At 43.0% G+C, this 25,490-nt stretch overlaps 1 protein-coding gene across 1 annotated transcript in view; it reads right to left on the bottom strand.

The window, feature by feature from the left end:
• LOC119965687 (polycystic kidney disease protein 1-like 1) overlaps positions 1 to 25,490 on the bottom strand; it is a 289,484-nt gene that overhangs the window by 172,041 nt on the left and 91,953 nt on the right. The window contains exons 16-23 of the mRNA XM_038796448.1: positions 24,712 to 24,789; positions 24,447 to 24,589; positions 21,839 to 21,959; positions 18,832 to 18,931; positions 18,344 to 18,515; positions 16,423 to 16,479; positions 12,350 to 12,559; positions 2,499 to 2,732 (exon numbers count right to left, since the gene is read on the bottom strand). Coding sequence (XP_038652376.1) covers positions 2,499 to 2,732; positions 12,350 to 12,559; positions 16,423 to 16,479; positions 18,344 to 18,515; positions 18,832 to 18,931; positions 21,839 to 21,959; positions 24,447 to 24,589; positions 24,712 to 24,789 — 1,115 coding nt within the window. The remainder of the gene's footprint in view (positions 1 to 2,498; positions 2,733 to 12,349; positions 12,560 to 16,422; positions 16,480 to 18,343; positions 18,516 to 18,831; positions 18,932 to 21,838; positions 21,960 to 24,446; positions 24,590 to 24,711; positions 24,790 to 25,490) is intronic.

Genomic DNA, 25,490 nt, shown 5'->3' with positions numbered 1-25,490 from the left:
ACTGCTTATCAACAGCATATTTAGATATGTGGCTTTATATCCCATCTAAGTTAACAAATGCAGTGAAAAGTTCATGCCTCAACAAAGATCCTTGCAGGACACCACTAGTCACATTCTGCCCATTAGACTACCTACCTATTATTTTCCCTGCTCTATTTCCTATTGCTCAACCAGATTGCCATCAATTCTATGGGTTTCAACTTTAAGAACATAGACACAAGAGCAGAAGACCATCTGGCGCATTTAGGCTGCTTTGCCATTCTCCATATCCCGTGATTCCCTCCAAGACTAAAATGTCTTGATTCTCAGTTTTAAATATTTATTCTATTTTTTAGTTACAGATAGAGGCCTAGATGTTTACAGCATGGAAACAAGCCCTTCGGCCCAGCTTGTCCATGCCGCCCAGTTTCCATCACTAAGCTACTCCCACTTACCCGCATTTGGCCCATATCCCTCGATACTCATCTTGCCCAAGTAACTGTCTAACTGCTTTTTAAAAGGACAAAATTGTACCCGCCTCTACCACTGCCTCTGGCAGCACATTACAAATGCTCACCACCCTCTGGGTGAAGAAATTTCCCCTCAGATCACTTTTGTATCTCTCCCCTCTCACCTTAAACTTATGCCCGCTAGTTCCAGACTCCTCTACCTTTGGGAAAAGATGTCGACGACCTACCTTACCTATGCTCCTCATTATATCCAGCCTCTCCTTATAACTCAGACTATCAAGTCCTGGTAGCATCTTCATAAATCTCTTCTGCACTGTTTCTAGTTTAATAATATCCTTCCAAAAATAGGGTAACCAGAACTGAACACAGTATTCCATGTGTGGTATTACTAATGTCTTGTACAACTTCAACAAGAAGTGATGTCTTAAGGAGTGTACATATTAGAGAGAACGAGGTGCTGGAGGTATTAAAGCGCCTCAAGATAGATAAATCCCCGGGACCTGATGAAATGTATCCCAGGTCGTTGTGGGAGCTAGGGAGGAAATTGCCGGCCCCCTAGCTGAGATTTCTGAATCATCGCCAGCCAAAGGAGAGGCGCCTGAAGATTGGATGGCAGCAAATGTTGTGCCCTTGTTTAAGAAGGGCTGTTGGGATAATCCTGGGAGCTGCAGGCCGGTGAGCCTTCCTTCTATAGCGGGTAAGTTGTGAGAAGGCATTCTGAAGGACAGGATCTACAGGCTTTTAGACAGCCAAGGGCTAATTAGGGAAAGTCAGCATGGCTTTGTAAGGGGCTTTCTTAATTTAGGACCTCCCCCATCCCTTGTGGATCTGCACATAGATTGTTTATCCTTAAGAGGCTCCACCCTCTCCCTCGTCACTCTTTTGCCCTTTATGTACCTGTAAAACACCTTTGGAGTTTCCGTTGCCTTATCTGCCCAGACAATCTCATGTCACCTTTTTATTCCTCTGCTTTCTCTCTTAACTCTACTCCGACAAGCCCTATACTGTTCAACGGATCCACTTGACCCCAGCTGCCAATGCATGTCATATGCCTCCTTCTTCCTTTTGACCATGGCCTTAATATCCCAAGTCATCAGGGTTCCTTCCTTCTACCAGAATTACCCTTCACTCTAAGAGGAATGTGTTCACACCTTTTTGAAAGACTCCCACTTACCAACTGTCCCCTTGCCTGTAAACAGGCTCCCCCAATCAACTTTTGAAAGTTCCCACCTAATACCGTCAAAATTGGCCTTGCCCCAATTTCGAATTTTAACTTTTGGGCCAGAACTATTATTCTCCATCGTTATCTTAAAACTAATTGAATTATGGTCACTGGTCCCAAAGTGATTTCTTACTAACACTCCCATCACCTGCCCTTCCTTATTCCCTAAGAGGAGGTCAGGTTTTGCCCCCTTTCTGGTCGGGTCGAGCATATATTGAATGAGAAATTCTTCCTGAATACACTCGACAAATTTCGCTCCATCCAAACCTGTGGTGCTATGACTGTCCCAGTTAATGTTGGGAAAGTTAAAGTCCCCAACTATTACCACCCTATTTTTACGGCAGCTATCTGCAATCTCCTAACATATTTGCTTCTCAATTTCCCGCTGACTATTTGGGGGCCTATAGTACAGTCCTATCAAAGTGATCTCCCCCTTCTTATTTTTTAGTTCTACCCATATAGACTCAGTGGGCGAACCCTTGGGTATATCCTCCCTCTGTACTGCCGTGTTGTTGTCCCTAATCAGCACCCAGAATATTTTGTTTTTATATTACTCTTGTCAGAGCATCTGCAGCCTGCTCAACTGCTTCCTTTAAAACCCTCGGGTGGAAATCATCTGATCCTGGGAGTTTTGTGCCATTATTTTCTTCACTGCTGTTATTTTGTGTTTATTAATTTTGGTAAGGTGGAGCTGAAATTTGATGCGCTAAGGCGACAAACTATAAGCTTTACACTTCTGAAAACTGTTCTCTTCAAACCATCCCAATCACTCATGACACATTTTATAAACACCATGCACATGCTATATTTCCAAATTACCAACTTACCTCCATTGGAGAAATCCCCCAGAGGTATGGATTTTGTTTGAAGCTGATCAGATGGCTTATGATGCAATTACTGCTTTCACCAGAAATCTGCTTGTCCAGAAGATCAGGAAGGTAAAACTTTGCAGAATGTGTACTTCGTACTGTGTTCTGCAAACCATAGTTTTGAGTAGTCTGGAGCTCCATTAAATTGGTGTTTACATAAAACTCTGATTGATTGTTGATTAGCACATATTTCTGAAAGACACAAATTTAAAAGAAAATAAAGTTCCTTCATTGCTTCATATCGAAAATGAATCAAATCACCACAGCTTGCAGAACAAACAAGCTTTTCTCGTAAACCTGCAAAATATTCTATTTTATAACCAATATAATTGCCCTGAAAATCCAGGAGTCAGCAATCACAGGATCGGGCTTGCTAGGAATCGTTCCCATGTCCCAGTGGTCATGCCAGGGTTTGGGAAAGGTCCCCGCATATCGCGAAGCCCTGTTCCTTGCTGTTCTGGCAAATTTTCATGACAATTATATATACCAGAATTTCTTCAGACTTCGGGGGCCAGCATGATAGCGTAGTTCTGATTCCCATCTGGCACATTTTAATAATCTCTCTGCATCTGAGAGCCAGAGTCACTTTTATTGGACCATTATCGGAGTTAAATTACAAGCGTGAAGGAATTAATTTATCTTCTGTTCTTCAATGGCAAATGGTAATTAAAATCTGAAGTAACTTGAAAAGTTTTAAGAAATTAGGAATTTTAGAAAGTATAGTTTCCAGCAAATCTATGGAATAGGTCCCATGTTAACAGAAGAAAGGACAGTACAAGGATATTCAATCTGGCCTCTCAAGTCCAGTCTCCTTATATATCGGCAATCTTCAATCCAAACCAGCCCAGCAACTCTCTTGACAAATGGTTTTGAAATGCTTCTCTCTGCTGTCCCCAAATAAACCAAGGAAAATAAACCAATCTAAACTTCAAAGTATAAAATGAAAAAACATTTGAAATGATAATTCCTCATCATGTCATCAAAATATCTCTCACAGTGACATTTTGGAGTATTTGGAATCTTATGTTGACAAGAAATAAGTATTATTAGGAACAGGAAAAAGCCACTACATCAAAAAAAAAAGTTATACCTCCAAACCCACGTTCTTGTCATCAATGCTGTTCCTCTCTAGAAACACATGTAGCATACTCTACCCACCCCCAGCCACCATCATTATCATTACAAATCTGGGCATAGAGGTAGTTAAGGCAAAATAGTTACAAAGATACCAAAATATTAAGGGTTTATCAATGGGAACTCTGCACAGAGGAATGGGTTTACAGATTATAGGTAAACAGATTAATGATTGTTATTTTTCTATGTTGCCGCAAAGGGAAAAGGTGTGACGGTACCCACATTCTGGATTCTTGGAAAACACACTGAGATGTTTATTAAGAGATGTTGCTTAGGCAATCAAGATGGTGGTCTGATCAAAATCTGAACAAAAACTCTGCTGGCATCACTATGCATAACCAGCAGCAATATATTCCCGGATGCATAACATCCTTTCCCCTTGTGCTCTGTTATCGTTGACTTCATTATCGCGACTTCTGGCCATTTCAAGTGTGTGTTCACATTCGCAAACAACGTGTGCCCTTCAGTGGACCAACATAATCGATGTATAATTGCTACCATGGTTGAGTCAGTCATTCCCACGGATGTAATGGTTGTACTGGTGTTGTCCTTAGTTCTGCACAAGATTGACATTCACCAATTGTCTCTTCAATTTGAGCATCTAATCCTGGCCATCAAAAATCACTTCCTTCATCCTGACCACACAGGTTTAGTCCAGTTGGTTGGACAGCTTGTTCATTGTGCAGAGCGAGGCCAACATAGAACATAGAACGATACAGCGCAGTACAGGCCCTTCGGCCCTCGATGTTGCACCGACATGGAAAAAAACTAAAGGCCATCTAACCTACACTATGCCCTTATCATCCATATGCTTATCCAATAAACTTTTAAATGCCCTCAATGTTGGCGAGTTCACTACTGTTGCAGGTAGGGCATTCCACGGCCTCACCACTCTCTGTGTAAAAAACCCACCTCTGACCTCTGTCCTATATCTATTACCCCTCAATTTAAGGCTATGTCCCCTCGTGCTAGCCACCTCCATCCGCGGGAGAAGGCTCTCGCTGTCCACCCTATCTAACCCTCTGATCATTTTGTATGCCTCTATTAAGTCACCTCTTAACCTTCTTCTCTCTAACGAAAACAACCTCAAGTCCATCAGCCTTCCTCATAAGATTTTCCCTCCATACCAGGTAACATCCTGGTGAATCTCCTCTGCACCCGTTCCAAGCTTCCACGTCCTTCCTATAATGAGGCGACCAGAACTGTACGCAATACTCCAAATGCGGCCGTACTAGAGTTTTGTACAACAGCGTGGTTTCAATTCCGTACTGGCTGGGGTTATTCATGAAGAATCGCCTTCTCAACTTTGCCCTCACTGGAGGTGTGTTGACCCTCAGGTTAAATCACCACCAGTCATCTCTCCCCGTCAAAAGGGAAAACAGCCTATGGTCTTCTGGGACTATGGCAACTTTACTTACTTTACCCCACCAGGATATCCCTCATACAGTTGGTGAAGGACTCTACTACACATCACACTTTTATGATTATGATTCCTCATAATAGAACTCCATTCTGTACTGTCAACCCAAGTCTTTGTGTGTTGGAGGGGTTGAGGTCTAGATTCTTCCTATGAATATCTGACAGCTTTCCTTTTTGGACCCAAGTCCATCATCTTCCCCATCACTGCATCAGTTCTCGTATATCTTTGAATTTGAGATGAAGTCACAGGTACACTCTCCCTATCCATGAGCAAGAAATAGAAAATATTGATGAAATGTTCTTCAGGGTCATGCTTGACTTGTAACAGCAATCATGCTAAAGCATCAACATTTGAATGCCACTCGGACTTGCGATACTGGATATCGTAAGTGTATCTCGACAATGTCAATAGCCATCTTTGCAATCTATTAGCTGCCAAAGAAGATATACCTTTATATGGCCTAAAGATTGAAGTTAAGGGTCTATGATCTGTCAAAAGGGTAAAATGATGCCCATAAATAAAATAGTGGAACCTTCTTACACCAAAAACGATACTCAAAGTTTCTTCTTCTAGCTGAGCGTAATTCATTTCTGCGCTAGTAAGAGTGCACAAAGCAAATGCTATTAGTTTCTCCCTTGAAGTCATAATGTGCAAGATGACTGCCCCAACCCTATAGGGTGAGGCATCATAAGTAAGTTTCAACTTCATTTTTAGATTAGCTCTGACTTCAGTAAAGTTTCTTTCACTTCATAGTAGGCACTTTCACATTCTTCTGACCAGAGCCACGCCTGTTTGACACAAAGCAAAGGCTTCAATTGTGTTGCTAAATTTTGGCACAATATAGGGGCTGGTTTAGCTCACTCGGCTAAATCGCTGGCTTTTAAAGCAGACCAAGCAGGCCAGCAGCACGGTTCGATTCCCGTACCAGCCTCCCCGGACAGGCGCCGGAATGTGGCGACTAGGGGCTTTTCACAGTAACTTCATTGAAGCCTACTCGTGACAATAAGCGATTTTCATTTTCATCAGCAGGAAGGAGCTTCAAATGAAGTTTGATTTACTATTGATTAGGAAAGCGTTACCCCAGTTAAATCAGGCGAGAGGGGTGGTGTATGAATATGGAGACAAGGCTAATCGGATGTTGGCAGGCCAACTTAGGCATCAGGTGGCCTTGAAGGAGGTTTTACAGGTCCAGGATAAAATGGGGAGTTTGGTGTCAGCACCAGAACAGGTGAATAGGGTATTCAAGGAGTTTTATAGGAATTTGTATAATTTAGAGCCCCCGGGGGATAAGTGGGATATGCAAATGTTCTTCGAGGAATTTAAATTTCCAATGCTGGCAAAGAAGATAAGGGGGGATTGCAGAGGCTCATGGGGTGGAGGAAATACAGACTGTAATGGGGAAGATGCAGACAGGGAAGGCTACAGGGCCGGATGGATTCCCGGTGGAGCTCGACAAGAAACTTATGGATAAGCTGACTCCACTGCTGGTAATGATGTTTCAAGATGCAGTGAAAAGGTGGATGCCCGCAGAGACGATGGGACAAGATTCAATTTCACAATTGTTGAAGGAAGATAATGATCGGATGATGTGTGGGTCATATCGGCAGATACTATTTAACACAGACGTTAAGATACTGACGAAGGTGTTGGCTCTTAGATTAGAGAATTGCATGCTGTGGATAGTGGGGGAGGACCAGATGGGATTTCTAAAGGGCTGACAGTTAGCTTTGAATGTATGATGCCTGTTAAATGTGGTTTTGACTCCAGCAAAGGCAAAGGAGCAGGAGGTGACAGTGACATTCGATGCAGAGAAGGTGTTTGATAGAGTCAAATGGAAGTATTTGTTTGCGGTATTGGGACAGTTTGGCATTGGGCTTAAATTCATAGCATGGGCCAAATTATTGTACACAAATCCGAGGGCAAGTGTAAGGACGAACAAAGTGAGCTTGGAGTGCTTTCGGCTACAGAGGGGAATGAGTCAGTGGTAACCCATGTTCCCGCTACTGTTCACTTTAGTGATAGGGCCTTTGGTCATTGCGCTGAGGAGCTTGAACAAATGGAGGAAAAATCGAGAGGGTGGTGGAATACAGGGTGTCATTATACGCCGATGATTTACTTTTATATATATCTAGCCAGATACCTACAATTGGAGACATTATGGGCCTATTAAAAAGGTTTGAAGTCTTCTCAGGATATAAATCAAATTTTGGAAAGGGTGAGTGAAGGATAAAACATGGGAGAGATGCTGTTTCGGGCAACAACCAACCACTTAGGTATTGGGGGTACAAGTGGCTCGAGACTGGGCTCAGATCCATAAATTAAATTTTACAAGCTTGACAGCAAGGGTTATGGACGACTTACAAAGATGGGATAGTCTGTCCCAATGGCTTGAGGGCTGAGTGCAAGTGGTAAAAATTAACGTCCCACCACAGTTTTGTTTTTATTTCAGTGTCACTCAATCTCTTAATCTAAAGATTTATTTGTGTTGGTGGAACGATAGATCTCTTTGTTTTTATGGGCTAAGAAGATCCCTAGGATTCATAAATCCCTGGGGCAACATCCTGGAAATCCCTCTTTAATAGCACAGTGGGTGCACCTACATCTCAAGGACTGCAGTGGTTCAAGAAGGCAACTCACTACCACCTTCTGATGGGCAAATAGGGATGGGCAATAAATGCTGGCCTAACCAGCAACGCCCACAGTCCGTAAATGAATTAAAAGAAATCGTTGCTTCAGAGGGGGCAACAATTGGACGGCCTAGCCCTGTCAAATCTTATGCACTATTACTAAGTGGTGAACACCGAGAAGGCTCAGTGCTGTGGTAGGGAACCAGATACTATGTGGGTGCGGATGGAGGAAGGAGCAAGTAAGTGGTCAGGGCTATGGGCGGAAATACTCAAAAAGCCTAGTTGTGACGGCAACACGAAAATTATGGAAGCAGTTTCGCAAACATTTTAAGTTCAGGACAGAGTCAAAACTGATGCCAGTCCGAGAAAACCATCTATTTGTACCGGCAAAAATAGACTCCAGTTTCCAAGACTGGGAGGAAAAAGATGTGATCACTTTGAAAGACTTGTTCCTGGAAGGACATTTTGCAACATTTGAAGAATTGAGGGAGAAATACGAGCTCCCGAGAAGGGAGGCCTTTAGATATATGCAGCCACAGGCTTTCGTAAAGAAGACCTTCCCTGCGTTTCCAGTGTTAGCCACTTCTTCTTTGCTGGAAGAGGTATTGATGGTGTTGCGACTTACGAATAGCAGGGTGGGGGGGAGGAGTTACCTCAGCTATTTATGGGAAAATTATGGAAGCAGGATCAGAATCCCTAGATGAGATTAAGGACAAATGTGAGGAGGAATTGCGAGAGACTTAGAAGGGCTGTGGTGCAAAATTTAACGGAGGGTAAATGCATCGACTTTGAGCGCGAGGTTGGCATTAATACAATGAAGTTAGTTCACAGAACAGATTTGACGAGGTCGAGAATGTAGCGTTCTTTGATTGGGCTGATGTCGAATCTTGGTACTGTAGTGGAACAAGGAACATTAGACTTTGTTTTATAAACAAAGTTATTTATTACTAAAGCTACACTAACAAATTACTAAAATGTCTAATATTAATACAGTTGGAAATAATGGTCTAACACTAACTAAAACTAAGATACCACACAGCTATTCTAATATGTGACTGCGTTCAAAAACTCCTTACTAATACCTGCTGCTGGAACACATGGGCCGGGATATTCCGATCCCCGCGCCGGGTCAGAGAATCGCCGGAGGGGGGACGCACGAATCGTGCCACGCCGCTCTGAACGCCTGGGCCGCCGATTCTCCGGCGACCAGAGAGTGGCGCCAATCGCAGCCGTGGGCTTGCCGCCGCACCGGTCAGGGGCCGTTGAAAGTGCCCCCCCCCCCCCCCTGGCGATTCTCCGCACCTCAATGGGCCGAGGGCACGCCGAGTTAGGCCAAGTCCGGCCGGCGTGGGTTACGTATGGTCCTACCCGGCGGAACCTCGGAGTTCTGGCTGCAGGGGCCGTCCTAATGTGGGGGTGTGGGGATCTGACTCTAGGCGGAGCCTCCACGGTGGCGAGGCCCACGATCGGGGCCTACCGATCGGCGGCTGGGCTAATTCCTCCGCACTGGGCCACTATAGGGCTTCGCCATATTGCCTGGGGGCTGGCGCAGAGACCCCAACCCACACGCATGCGCGGGCCCGTGCCGGCTTTCGAGCGCTGGTGCGCCGGCTTTCGAGCGCTGGTGCAGCGGACACCACTCTGGCTCCATACTAGCCACCTAGGAAGGGCCGAATGCCTGGGCCTGGAGGCTCTTTGATGCCGGAGTCGCTCGCGCCGCTTTTGACGCCGGCGTCAGAACTAGGCCGTGGGACCGGAGAATCCCGGCCATGGTGTGAACGGGTCACATGTCTGCATATTCACACCACCTGGTGGTCAGATCCTGGAACTACAATAGTTGTACATATATTATTATTTACATACAGATGATAATCTACTTATCACGTCTTTGGAATTTTTTTCTTTATAGATACATTTGTAGCTTCAAAGTACTTACATTTTTACTAACATTGTTGATATAACTCTGTATACATGTCATCAATTAAGTCTATCATGTTGTCTTCGAACCCTGGTGGATCGTCGCAGTGCTTGAGGTGAAGAAGTAGTCATCTGGTTATTTTCCGGTTAGCGAACTTGCTCATTGGTTGCTTCAATGTTTCTACATTCGTGTGTGTAGTCTCAGGTGTGCGAGGAGGAGCAACCCCATCATCCAGTCTTGTTTGAAGAGTAAACAGTTGATTCACCTTGAGCTTTAGCAACACTCTGCGATTGCGTCTTAATATTGAGCCTTGAACTGTGAGAATGCAAGGAGTTGGGACCTGCCTGTCTTATGACTTTGGCAGTCATGGACCATCCTTGTGGTGTCTCAACCCTGACGGTATCATCTGGTCCTAAACTGTCCATCATTCTGCTGGAGTGGTTGTAGTAGTGTGTTTGTTTCTGCTATTGAGCAGCGATTTGTTGCATTATGGGCCTATTACAGATTTTTCTTTGTTCAAACTATTTTCTGCCACCTATCCCCTTGCTTACACACAGGGCTGGACCCTCGTGCAGGAAGTGGGAAGCGTCAGTCAGGAAGGTAATCTCCATTAATGAGACACCCAATCTCCATATTTTAATTCCAGGTAGGCAGAGACAGGATAGAAAACATTACGGACAGACTTTCAGGAGCCATGGAATAGCAATGGGAAGTCTTTGAAGTGGACGTGAATAAAAGTTAAACCTCTAACAATTTAACAGAACTGTCAATTGCATCACCAGTGAGAGAAAGAGGATAAGGGCGAGAGTGAGGGAGCAGAAAGATAGAAGCAGCATGCAGGTTGAGGAAGGGAGCTCAGATTGAAGAGACAAAGATCATAAGGGTTAGAATGAAGGTGGAAGATTTGCCTTGCTTTGGCTAGAGACAGGGAGCTCTGACTTGTCCCTCACTGTGGAAATTGGTTTGAGGAGTCAAAGTTATCCGGTTGGAAGAAAGAAAATGAATTGAATATAGCTTTGAAATGGTTCCTGGATAATGAACGAAATCGTAACAGTGGAGGGAGATTCTCAGTCATTGTCCATGTTGAATAGGGCGGGGGGGGGGGGGTCCTTCCTGTAATTGCCTGAAATAATAATGTCCTCAATATTGCTTTTGGATTGTTTGTTACAGCAAAAAATCTTGTGTGATCACTGGACGTTCGAATTTCCCTTTTAAAATTTATTGTTGCCGGGATCATGACACACAACCTCCAGCCAAGCCATTACAACCATCATCCATCACAAACCCCCCACAAGCAGGCATCCTATCACTGGTTTATTAGTTGTGCTTTCACTGCCTACCCTTATCTTTATGTCACCATTAGCACTTATTCTATCCTTAATGGCACCATTAACACTCCCTTTGTCTTGTGTCCATGACATGTTTGCCAATCTCTCCTTAGCTCCGATCTATCCCTAACCGTCCATTCTGCCCCACCCCACCTCCAGCAATACAATTCATCACATTGCTTATCCCTCTTCTGTAGAAGAGCCATATGGACTTGAAATGAAACGAGAATCGCTTATTGTCACAAGTAGGCTTCAAATGAAGTTACTGTGAAAAGCCTCTAGTCGCCACATTCCGGCGCTGTTCGGGGAGGCTGGTACGGGAAGAATTACTTGAAAGTTAGCTCTGTTACTTTCATAGATGCTGCCAGATCTGCTGAGTTTATCCAGCATTTTCTGTTTTATTCCTAAACTAAGTGGTTCAGTCGTTTTTGAACTCAGCCAACGATTCATCATAGGTTCAGCTGTCAAAACAAAGTATTACAGCTTCCTCTCATCCTTAAAACACTCCTCTCAACATGCCTACTTGACCACACTGCTGCCTTTGCTCTTAGTTGACTAAACTAATTTCTACTTCAGCTTCATTAACATTTCCTTAAATTTTTTTAGAAGTAATTTCACATACTTTTGAACTTTAAAGCAGTAGATTTCAATGTATCAGTTATAAATTTTTGTAATAGCCGAATTGTCAGTACCCTGGGAGCTGAAATTGCCCAATATTCACGTTGTGGATGTTTTGCAAACGTCATATATGCCAATGGAATATATTCTGAGATGCTATCTTCTCATTTTAGAATATTTTTCTAAAATAATAAATTCCTATTGATTCTATGAATTTAGTTTGGAAGAAAGAAACAGAATGATCAAACATGTATTACACAGGAGAACAATCTTGCAATATCCAATAAAAATAAAACAATTTAATTGGTAACACTGCCAATTGACTGGCAATATATATATTCTTCCAGTGCAACTGTCTGCAACTTAATTAAATCTTACTCTGAGAAGAAAAAGCAAATGAACTATGACTTCACGTTTTAACACAATAAATAATAGGGCAATTGTCAGAGAGTTTATTATGAGAAGAGGATTGATCATTTGGAAAATCTAATTGCAGTACGTGCTAGCACTGAGCATAAAACATACAAATAATGAAGAAAACTAGTTGTTTTTCAATTCTCAATTACTCTACCTCTGAAGAATCGTACAGTAATTACTAAAGATCTTAGTTCATATCCCTATGAAGAATCTTGCAGTACTTACTAAAGATCTTACCAATAATAGTTCATATCACTGTGAAGAATCTTGCAGTACTTACTAAAGATTGTACCAATAATAGTTCATATCTCTATGAGGAATCTTGTAGAATTTACTAAAGATCTTACCAATAATAGTTCAGTTGTTGTTTTTAGACCTTCAAATAACAAGCGTTTTGACTTTGCTGTGCTGTTATCAGTTACTCCCATTACATCAGCCACTACAATGATGATTTTCTTCACTAATTCTTCATGCATTCTGAATTCTCCAGATTCTTTAAAAAGCTTGATCATGTCTTTAATTGTTCTTGTTACAATTAGCGCACTTTTCAAAGTTACCTTTAATATTTTAAATCAAAAAGGTATTCTTAAATTCAAGAGCAAACACTTAATATCATCACTTTTACATTTTTGAGAACAAATTCTATCTAAATAGTTAAATTTCATTACACGGTGACAAATATTATCTAATTATTTTATGAAATCATTAATAACGGAAACAACAGGCAAATATCTGTCGCCAATCATAAAATTATTAAGGCTCAAAGTGCTCTTCCTCACCTCAATTTACCAGTTAGTTAAGTAGCTACATGACAGCACAGTAAATATTAAATTCAGCACAATGTTTAACACACAGGCTTCTCCAATGTTGAGCATATATATTGTCTATGATTTAGCTGAACCAGACTTTCAGTTTGAAACTTGGCAATATGATGAATGAACTGATTTCAGCTGACACAAAATTAGGATGCTAGAATTGGTTTGGGGTTAGAGTTGTGGCACTTGACATCAAGACAGTATTTGACCGAATGGGGCATCAAGCAGCTTCAGCAAGTTAGAGTTAATGAGAATGGGGGGAAAATGCTTCCCTGGTTAGATCAGTACAAAGAAGATGGTTTTGGTAGCCGAAGGTTGATCATCTCAGTTCAAGGCATCATTGCAGGGGTTTCCTCAGGAGAGTGTCCCAGGCCAACCATCTTAAGCTGCTGCTTCATAAAAAACCTTCCTTCCAACCTAAGGTCAGAAGTGGGACTGTTCATTGATGACTGCAGAATGTTCAGCGCTATTGGTGACTCAGAATCACAGAACCACACAATGCAGAAGATGCCCTTCGGCCCATCAAATCTGCACCAACATGTGAAAAACACCACAGGCCCATAGCCTTGAATTTTATCCAGTGCTCATCCAGATACTTTTAAAAGGATCTGAGGCAACCCGCCTCTATCACCCTCCCAGGCAGTGCATTCCAGACCATCATCACTCTCTGGGTAAAAAAAGATATTCCTCCAAATCCCCCGAAACCTCCTGACCCTCATCTTGAACTTGTGCCCATCATAAGTGACCCTTCAACTAAGGGGAACAGCTACTTCCTATTCACCTGTCCATGCCCCTCATCATCTTGCACAACTTGATCAGGTCGCCTCTCAGTCTTCTCTGCTCCAATGAAAACAACCCAAGCCTATACAACCTCTCTTCATAACTTAAAATGTTCCAACCTGGTCAATATCCTGGTGAATCTCCTCTGCACACCCTCAAGTGCAATCACATCCTTCCGGTAATGTGGTGACCAGCTGTGGCCTCACCAAAGTTCGATACAACTCCAACATGAGCTCCCTGCTTTTATAATCTATGCCTCAATTGATAAGGTAAAGTTAAGTGTCCCATATGTTTTTTTCACGAACCTATTTAACTGCCTTTCCACCTTCAGAGATCTATGGACAAAAACACCAAGGTCCAATTGTTCCTCCGAAATTCCCAGTGTCATGCCGTTCATTGATAATAATAATCTTTATTATTGTCACAAGTAGGTTTACATTAGCACTGCATTGAAGTTACAGTGAAAGCCCCTAGTCACCACACTCCGGCACCTGTTTGGCTACACGGAGGGGGAATTCAGAATGTCCAATTCACCTATCAAGCACATCTTTTGGGACTTGTGGGAGGAAACCGGAGCACCCAGAGGAATCCCACGCAGGCACGGGGTGAATGTGCAGTCTCTACACAGCCAGTGACCCAAGCCAGAATCGAACCTGGGACCCTGGTGTTGTGAAGCAACAGTGCTAACCACTGCGCTACCATGCCACCCCTTGTTAATACATCTTTGTCAAACTACTCCTTTCAATGTGTATCACCTTAGACTTTTCAGGATCGAATTCCATCTGCATGTATCTTCCCATATGACCATCCGTCTATATCTTCCTGTACACACATGCACTCAACCTCACTGTTAACCACCCAGGCAATCTTTGCGATATCCACAATTTTACTGATCCAATCACACAATCTATGCCATTTATATAAATGCCAAATAAAGTGGACCCAGCAACAGATCCTGTGTTACAGCGCAGGACATTAGCTTTCAGTAACTAAAGCAGTCTTCTGTCATCACACCTCTATCTCCTACAGTTAAGCCGATTTTGAATCCACCTTATCAAATTACCTTGCACCCATGTGCATTTGCCTTCTTTCGAAGTCTCCCTTGTGGGACCTTGTCAAACATACAAACTACATCAACGGCACTACCCCTAATCTACACACCTGGTCGCCGCATTAATAAAGTGAATCATATTTGCTTGACCTCCTCTCTGACAAAGTCATGCTGACTATCCCTAATGAAACCTTGCCTCTCCAGTGGAGATAGATTATTTCCTTCAGAATTTTCTGTAATAGTTTCGGTACACTAACGTGAGACTCACAGGTCTGTAGTTTCCTGACTTTTCTCTACAACCCTTCATAAATAGTCAAACGATATTATCTGTTCCCCAGTCCTCTGGCATCTCCCCCATGGCCAGAGGAATTAAAAATTGGATCAGAATCCTACAATCTGCTCCCTCCGCTCCCACAACAGCCTGGGCAACAATTCATTCAGACCTGGAGATTTGTCCACATTTAAGTCTGCAACACCTCCAATACCTGTCACTCCCGTGTCATTGCTCAAAAACCTCGCAGGTCTCTCTCCAGGCGTTCCATATCTCCATTCTCACTCTCTTGAGTGAAGACGGATGTGAAGTATTTGTTCAACACTCGACCGATGTCCTCAATACTGGAACAGAACATGATCATCCTCAACATAACAAACTCCAACCATTTCCTTTGGCATTTGACAACATTGCCGTCGCTGAATCTCTCATTATCAATATCCTTGGAATTATCATTGACCAGAAACTTGAACTGGACTAGCCATGTGGTTATAAGAGGCAGGTCAGAGGACAGGAATCTTGCTGCGAGTAACTCACTTCCTGAGTCCCAAAGCCTATCTACTATCCAAAAGACACAATCAGGAGAATGACAGAATGCCCCTTCACTTGCCTGTGTGAATGCGCTCCAACAACACCGGAAGAAACTTGCCACCATCCAGAAAAAAACAGCCTGCTTGAACAGCATCCGTTCCACAAACATTCACTCCCTCCACCACTGATGCACATTGGCAGCAGTGTGTACCGTCTACAAGATGCACTGCAGGAACTCACCAAGGCTCCATACAAACCCATGGCCTCTATCATCTTGAAGTACAAGGTCATCAGACACATGGGAACATCATCACCTGGAGATTCACTCCAAGCCACACGCCATTCTGACTTGGAACTCTATCGCTGTTTCTTCACTGTCGCTGGGTGAAAATCCTTGAACTGCATCCTTACAGCACTGTGCCTGTACCCACAGCACATAGACTGCAGCAGTTCAAGAAAGCAGCTCACCACCACCTTCTCAAGGGCAATTAGGGATAGGGGATAAATGCTGACATAGCCAACGATGCCCACATCCCATAATGCATAGGTAGAGTTGTACAGAGGTGTGGCAAGGTTAGTTCAATGAGTTTGGGGCTGTGGCAACTGAAGGTGCAGTCATCAATGACAGAGTGATTAAAATTGGGGATGCTCAAGAGGCCAAATTGAGGAAGGGCAGTCATAGCCCAGTCAACAAACACAGGGAATGGGGTATGATGTGAGTTAAGAATAGGTAAAGGAGTTTTGGATTGACATCAAGTTTAAGGAGGGTAGAATGTAGGAGATCAGCCAGCAGTTCACTCAAATAGTCTAATTAAAGAGTAGAAGTAAAGATAGCATGAATGAAGGTTTCAGCCGCAGGTGAGGCAGGCGTGATGCCAGGTAATGTTACAGAGGTGGAGGTTAGAAGAATAAATTGGAGAAAACAATTTTTATTTGATCAACACATTGTTAAGTGGATGAAATTTCCTTTACCTCATTGGTTACATTAACAAGGTTATGCAATACAGATACAGTTTCCATCAAATCTCTCTGGAACAAAAAAAGAAAATCAAGATTGTACAAAAGCTATCAACTGTAAACTAAACCTCAACCGTCACCATTTGCAAAAACCAACAAACACATTCAGAAAATTTTCATTGGACACAATTTAATGGAAATGAAACAGTGTTCCGTTTTGGGCACGTTTAGCTGGGTGTTTCCCGGCACCTTCAGCTCTGAGAATAACCCCACTATTAAATGGGACTTTGCTTCATTTCTGTGCCTCGGCTCAGCTCATCAGTGCAGGAAGATATTGGACGTCATTTATAAATGATGCCCTGCCCTCTGAATAGGTAAAGGACCATGGTCTCCTAAGGGGTCTTCGAACCCCCACATCCCACCTCATAAGCGTACCCACAGGACTGACCCCCCAGCATGGGCAAGATGCCACCTGGGCACATTAGCACTGCCAGTCTGGCACCCTGGCAGTGCCCCCGCCAGCCATCACCTGGGCACCCAGGTGGCACTGCCAGGGTGTCTGGCTGGCAGTGCCGGTGGTATTGGAGGTGACAGGGTACCACCCTGCCTAGAGCCCGACCACCCGTGCCCCCCCCCCCCGATCACCTGAGAGAACCCCCTGCCCCACAAGTGTTGGTGTGCCTGGTCCACGTTTGTGGCAACCAGTACAAAATGGCACCGGCTCGGGATTTCCGAGGTGAGGACATTCGATCCTGTGCCTTGAGTAAGTCGAGCGCAAACTTATTTAAGTGAGCTTAACCGCACACTTAAATATGCAAATAAGGATCCCCGCCCTTGTCAGCAGGATATAGATCACAATGCCTCACAAGATCTCTTAGATCTCGCGAGGCGTATGAGCATTCACTCGCAAGGCTTATCGGCTTCATAGGTCGATAGCTCATGACCATAGCATCTGCAGTTATTTCAAAACTACATGAGACAATTAGAAGAACTCACATGAAAAGGAATTTACTTCCAATTTTACGGTCTCTAAATGGCCTGACTCTTCAGACATTCTTTTGCCATTTTTGTATTTATAATGCAAATTGGGATTTATAATCAATACCAATACAAAAATTACATCTAACTTTATTCAACATATAGTTTTTCCCCATTAAAGAGAACTTATAAGAGTGGCAGTTTAGTATTCTGCAAAAAAACAAACCCGAATAATGTATTAAACTGACGATAGGGATGAAGAACAGCATTTAATAATGAACAAAACAGTGGACAAATAGTAGATAGGTGACAAAAAAGTTGCAAATAGGGTTCATCTTCTACAACTGAGGCATGAAGCACATTGCACAACTTCTCAACAGTTCCCATCATAAATTGCATAATTCAAGATAAAGCAATAGAAATTTTATTTTAAAATATGAATTAAATTGCTGGGGAGGTGATGGCGTAGTGTTATTGTCGCTGGATTAGTAATCCAGAGACCCAGGATAATGCTCTGGGAACCAGGTTCAAATCCTGCCATGGCAGATGGTGAAATTTGAATTAAATAAAAATCTGGAATTAAAAGTCTAATGATCATGAAACCATTGTTGATTGTCATAAAAACCCATCTAGGTCACGAATGTCCTTTAAGGAAGGAACTCTGCTGTCCTTACCTAGTCTGGCGTACATGTGACTCCAGATCCACAGCAATGTGGTTGACTCTTTTAAGAAAAAAGTGCCACTCGGTTGAAGGGCAATTAGGGACGGGCAACAAATGCTGCCCTTGCCTGTGACGCCCACATCCCATGAAATAATAAAGAAAAACAAGTAACGGTTGCATTACTGTGCTGCCCTGTCTTTAAACCTTAATTACCATAATTAACATTACTCTGAGGAATTAGTTTCATTGGAAGACACAATTCAAGCTTAATCCATACCTGACTGGATATAGTTAGACTGCCAAAGAGTTTGTTATTATGCATTTCTGGTCAGTGACTGGAACTCCTTGTGCTACCTCCCTCTTTATGGAGACGATGAAGCACCCTGGCGTAACAATAGGATGTATTTTTTGTTTCTTTTGGTTTCCCAACAACATGATAATTGAAAGGTTCTGAAGGCCCTGGGTGTACCTGAAGTGAGAGAGAAAAGGGTTACCCTGTACTCAGAATATCTTTCATTGTTATATACACACCTCACTTAACTTCTGTAATGCATAATATAATATGACATAATTTAGTCAAATTATTTATCAGTACACTTCTAATTTAATAAAACAAAAAATATAAATTGCTGATAGTTGTTTTTGAATAAAATTGCTTTATAATGCTTTGTAGCACTAATGCTAAATCCTGACATGCATCACTTCATTTGCCCGGTTTCAAAATTAAAACCAATCAGTGGGATTGGAAACAAGATCCACTCTTCAGACTGGATTCATTCACTCACAGTTCTTCATCTGTTTTAATGCTTGGTAAAACAACTGGAGTGACTGAACATGGCTTAGTTTTGGATCCAAGTAAATCGGTAATCACAGTATTGATTGTCACTAAAAAAGTAAAGAAATATGAACAAAGAGATTTTAAACCAATTCATTATGTGCAGTGTGATACAGCAATACAACAGAGTGAAACTAAGCATGATATTGTTGAATGAATTTGTTGTATCATTCGTGTTTGGTTACTGGACTTGTAACAGGCACACTTCAATTCTTTTTTAAAATAATTTTTATTGAGATTTTCCAAAACATATCAAAAACAGAAAATAACAATAACAAGAAATCAGTATTAACAACAACAAAAAGAAAAACACACCAACCCCCAAACCAACCCCCCCCCCCCGTAACTACAAAAAGAAGAAATAGATAAACACCCGCATATTCAATAAACACATATACTCCCTTCCCCCGAAACAACCCCCCCCTCCCCTCCCCCTCCTCCTCCCCTCCTCCTCCGTCCCCTCCCCTCCTCACTCCCTCCCTCCCGTCCCCTTCCCCTCGTCCCCTCCCCTCCTCCCTCCCCCGTCCCCTCCCCTCCTCCCCCCCCCTTCCTCACCCCCTCTCCCCGGGTTGCTGCTGCTACCGGCCTATTTTCCTACCGTTGTGCCAGGAAGTCCAGGAAAGGCTGCCACCGCCTAAAGAACCCCTGTACTGATCCCCTCAGGGCAAATTTCACCCTATCCAATTTGATGAACCCCGCCATATCATTGATCCAGGCCTCCACACTTGGGGGCCTCGCATCCTTCCATTGAAGCAAAATCCAGGCTACTAGGGACGCAAAGGCCAGAACACCGGCCTCTCTCGCCTCCTGCACTCCTGGCTCCACTGCAACCCCAAAGATTGCGAGTCCCCAGCCTGGCTTGACCCTGGATCCTACCACCCTCGACACCGTCCTTGCTACCCCCTTCCAGAACACCCCCAGCGCTGAGCATGCCCAAAACATATGGGCGTGGTTCGCTGGGCTCCCCAAGCATCTAGCACACCTGTCTTAGCCCCCAAAAAACCGCACCAGCACCGCCCGTGGTGGCTCATTCGGCTTGGGCCTCCTGGCCAGTATTCTGTGGGTCCCCTCCAGCTCCAGGGGCCCCTGGAAGGACCCAGCTCCCATCAGCGAGTTCCACAAAACAATCACATAGGCCCCCAGGTCTGACCCCTCCAGCCCCTCCGTGAGGCCTAGGATCCGCAAATGTTTCCGCCTCGACTGGTTCTCCATCGCCTCGAACCGCATCTCCACCTTTACCGCGAGGGCCGCGGCCTCATCCTCTCTTTCGGAGGCTTGTTGTTGGAGCTCCCGGATCTCCACCCCCTGGGCCTCCTGCGTCGCCATCAGCTTGTCCGCATTCGCCTTCAGCGAGTCTAGCAGCTCCACCTTTAGCTCCTGAAAACATCGCTGGAGAGTGTCCTGCTGCACCTGCGCCCACTGCCTCCATTCCTCGAGGCCTCCGCCGGCCGCCATCTTGATTCTCTTCCCCCGCTTTTTCTTGGGCGCTGCCACCGCTATTTTGCTGGCCCCACTCCTGGTCAGGACCATAGACCACTGGGGATCCGCTGCAGACACCTTCCCGCGTCGGGAACTGTCGAGCAAGTACCGCTGGGGGCCCTTAAAAGAGCTGCCGAACATGTGGCTTTCCGGAAGTCCACACTTCAAATTCTACCCAGGCAGCTGGGGAATTTAAATCCAATTAAAATAAATAAGCTTTGGAATAAAAAGTTTATGTTAATAATTGTGACAGTGAATGAACAGTTTGTTGTGAAAACCCTATCTGGTTCACTATTGTCATTTTGGGAAAGAATCTACCTCCGTTTTCCAGGTCAGTCTTACATTTGACTCCAGACCCACAGAAATCTGGCTGATTATTAACTACCCCCTGAAATGGCTTGGCAAACTACTAAGACAGGAAGGTATCTAACCACCAGCTTCTCGAGGGCAATTACTGATGGAAAGTAAATGCTGCCCTTTACAGCCACACCCATGTTAATTCAAGTAATGTTAATTATGGTAATTAAGGTTTAAAGACAGGGCAGCACAGTAATGCAATCATTACTTGTTTTTCTTTATTCTTTCATGGCGTGTGGGCGTCGCAGGCAAGGGTAGCATTTGTTGCCCGTGCATAATGACCCTCTAACTGAGTGCCTTTTTTTTTAAAGAGTCAAACCGTGAATGAATTAAAGTAAAGTACAAGAGGTTGCACCCTTGATTGTTCAAACATCAAACTCTTAATCATGGCCATTCTGGGAAATGAGAAGTGGAAAATGAAAAGGAAAACTGATCTCGACAATTTGAAGTTCCATTTGCCAAATTCAACCATTGTTAAAGAAGGCAACATGAAGACCAGTAGCAGCACCAGAATTGGTACGGGATAAAATAGTGGGAATCCACAAGAAAACGAGTATGAAACACAATCAACTTGCTCTCGTTGTGGTCTCAGATTCTTAACTAAACCACATCAAATTTGAATTGCCCACAAATAGTAGTTCTAATGTAGAATTTAATACTATAAACTATCAATTCAAAAGGCAAGAAATTCTCCTTCAATGATCATGAATGAAGAGATTAATTTGCAGATAGATTTTTCCACAACTGAACTTGCTATTCCTATTGTTTATTCCTGTTGTTTATATCTCAAATACATTGAATGAGCCAATATCCCCTTTAGGGGAAGTTTAGAAGATGACAATGTTTAATTTTAGAAAGGTTATATTTAATACTTTAACTACCACCCATCCTTCCTCCAGATATTCACTCAGAAAATGTACAACCTTAGGATCCTACTTTACCCAAAGCTGAGTTTCAAACTCTCATAATCCAGACCATTGATTTACAACATATGCAATAGGCCTGCATTCCCTGCTGAATTCTCATCCATGCCTTCACCATCTATGGATCTCAGCACCTTAACACACTGTTTACATCAAATGTCCAATGTAATTGGAAGCTGTTGTTTAGATGGTACTTACATTTATATCCATCAGTTGCTTCACCAGCAGGCAAATTAAAGTAATACTCATGGTCCCTTCCATCATACACAACAGTTTCAGCTGAATTGCCAATGCTGTAGCTGTACTCATAATGCAGATCCTTCAATAAGAAAATAACATTTCCAATCCAACATACAATAGTTTCAAGACAAGAATATTTTTTAAACTCAGAGTTTGCAAGATAACTGATAAAAGTGCATTTTTATGAGCCCTGAGAAGTGCACAAACATAGGGTCATGTTAAGTATGAACTGGGAACAAGGAATATCAAACAAAGCAGAACTCAGTCTGACCCGATATGCAGGACTTAAAAATCAAAGCCAAGCAATCTGTAGTTTATTTCACTGTACGAACAGATAATAGAAAGACTGTCAGAAGCAAACATCAATAGGCCTGGTTCACCCCTATCAAAGTTGCTTTAGATACAAAGGACCATTTTTAGATATATGTAACATTTCGAGCACGAGGACTAAAGGTAATTTTTGAGATGTCAGTATTTTGAAATTGCAGTGTGGGATTGAATTATCTCTGCTATTAAGGTTGTAATTATATAATGTGGATACTTTATCACAGGATTGTTGAATTGAACATACCAGAGGCAAGTTTAGAGGACAAATAACTAAAACAGCGCATAATCCCTTAACATGAAACCAAAATGTCTTGGCTGATGGAAAGCTAAAGAAAACAGAAATTGTGGGAATACTCGGTGAGTCTGGCAGGATCTGTGGATGGAGAAATCAAAGACGTTGCTCGACCTACTGGATATTTAGAATTTTCTGTTTTTATTCCATAATCCCTTAAAACTGGAATGCTGACAACAATACCTTTTACAAAAATTGAGCTGGATTATCCGTTCCCCCAGCCGCGTGCATCTCGGAGGTGCGCTTTCGCTGGCGGCGGGATTCTATTTTCCCGCTGCTTGTCAGTGGGTTTTCCCATCGTAACCACGTCCACAGCTGTGAAACCCGTGGGTGGGAGTGGGCTGCCGGCGAGAAAGGTGAATTGCAATGGCTGGAGAATTCCAGCTACTGTGTTCCAGATAATTATTAATTGGAGTTGTTGAAAGCCAGTGAACAGTGGTGAAGCAGAAGAACTAACCGGAAAGGAGTTACTCAACCAACATAGAACATAGAACATAGAACATAGAACGATACAGCGCAGTACAGGCCCTTCGGCCCTCGATGTTGCACCGACATGGAAAAAAAAAACTAAAGGCCATCTAACCTACACTATGCCCTTATCATCCATATGCTTATCCAATAAATTTTTAAATGCCCTCAATGTTGGCGAGTTCACTACTGTTGCAGGTAGGGCATTCCACGGCCTCACCACTCTTTGCGTAAAAAACCCACCTCTGACCTCTGTCCTATATCTATTACCCCTCAATTTAAGGCTATGTCCCCTCGTGCTAGCCACCTCCATCCGCGGGAGAAGGCTCTCGCTGTCCACCCTATCTAACCCTCTGATCATTTTGTATGCCTCGATTAAGTCACCTCTTAACCTTCTTCTCTCTAACGAAAACAACCTCAAGTCCATCAGCCTTTCCTCATAAGATTTTCCCTCCATACCAGGCAACATCCTGGTAAATCTCCTCTGCACCCGTTCCAAAGCTTCCACGTCCTTCCTATAATGAGGCGACCAGAACTGTACGCAATACTCCAAATGCGGCCGTACCAGAGTTTGGTACAGCTGCATCATGACCTCATGGCTCCGGAACTCAATCCCTCTACCAATAAAGGCCAACACACCATAGGCCTTCTTCACAACCCTATCAACCTGGGTGGCAACTTTCAGGGATCTATGTACATGGACACCGAGATCCCTCTGCTCATCCACACTACCAACAGTTTTGAGAAACTAGATTTTGTTCCTTACCATTGAAATGGGAGCATATAATGAAGCATTTCTTCAAGGTTTAAACAGTAATATTGCATATTCTAATATGTTCAAATCTAGATAGCCAGTTTGCAAAGGATTACACTGGAATCAATCTTTAACCAGTCTTATATTTATTTACAGAGTATAATATTGCAAGCATACATCTCCTATCTCAAACATGCCAGAATAGAATTCAGTATTTCTCAAGTGAAACCACAATGAATGCCCTCCACCTGTTTATAATTAAAATCAATTATGATCTACAATGATCTACAGGGGAGCACGGTAGCTTGGTGGTTAGCATAAATGCTTCACAGCTCCAGGGTCCCAGGTTCGATTCCCAGCTGGGTCACTGTCTGTGTAGAGTCTGCACGTCCTCCCCGTGTGTGCGTGGGTTTCCTCCGGGTGCTCCGGTTTCCTCCCACAGTCCAAAGATGTGCGGGTTAGGTGGATTGGCCATGCTAAATTGCCCTTAGTGTCCTAAAAGTAAGGTTAAGGGTTACGGGTATAGGGTGGATAGGGTATAGGGTTTGAGTAGGGAGATCATTGCTCGGCACAACATCGAGGGCCGAAGGGCCTGTTCTGTGCTGTACTGTTCTATTCTATTCTATTCTACAATTAATAGAATATGCATCATGCATTTAGCAAAGAGATTAAAGGCATGCTTTTTGAAGTGGTGACTTTTTACTTTTTTAACACTACAAACTCACCTTCCTTCCAGAAGTACAGAACATGCTATAATGTGTCAGAATCTCTGATCCAATGCTGGGTCGCACTTCACAAGTCAATCCTCGAGGAGCTTCATTAGTGAAGAGGAAAAGCTGTGCTTTTCCTGTTTCGCTCTGACCTCCTACTAAAGAAGAAGACAGTTTATAGGGACAGCAGCATCAAATCTTGTTATCTAAGCAAAAACACAACTTCTGTGAGCATAAAGACCAAAGTGGAATTCAACGTTTTCGTAATATTCTTACTTACCAACAATTACTTCTATCATGTAAATCTTCTTACTTTTCAGACTGAAAGGTTTAAATGTTAAAGTTTGTGATTTTATACCTACGGAAAAAGGCAAAACCATTGTTGGTGCAGCAGGCAAAAGAAAATATATTAGTTCAACACAACACTGTTACTCACAGCTAAAATAAAGTTACCAGTCATGTATAACCAAATATTAAAACTAGAGAATTTAGCATTTCAGTCATTTTAATTTAATCTTATTTGCTGTCTACTTTTTCAGTTTTCTCTGCCTTCATTGTCTCCTCTCCTGGATGCAGTAACGGATACAAAAATACAGCTCTATAGACGTTACTCTTCAATTTTTCACACGGGTTTTCATTCTTCATCTGTGAACTTAGAAGCTTGAGTACCAACACGATGACAATGCAAAGGAGCTGAGGGCATCAAATCTAAAAACAATTTTGTTGTCTAATATACAGTTAGGTACCAAGGCAGTCGGTATTGCATTCTGATAATTTTCAAAAACTATAGCCGTCATCATTTATTTAATCCTTATGTCCACAGGTTAGTTCACTGATGGCTGTACTACCCGGTTTTAAGGACCATAGATAATTTTTTTTTTAAAATTTAGATTACCCAATTATTTTTTCCAATTAAGGGGCACTTTAGTGTGGCCAATCCACCTACTCTGCACATTTTTGGGTTGTGGGGGCGAAACCCACGCAGACACGGGGAGAATGTGCAAACTCCACACAGACAGTGACCCAGGGCCGGGATTCGAACCTGGGACCTCAGCGCCG

Source organism: Scyliorhinus canicula, chromosome 5, assembly GCF_902713615.1.
Source record: "Scyliorhinus canicula chromosome 5, sScyCan1.1, whole genome shotgun sequence".
In the NCBI taxonomy this organism is placed as follows: domain Eukaryota; kingdom Metazoa; phylum Chordata; class Chondrichthyes; order Carcharhiniformes; family Scyliorhinidae; genus Scyliorhinus; species Scyliorhinus canicula.
Note: the sequence above shows the minus strand (reverse complement) of the source record. Positions and strands in the feature narration are given on the sequence as shown.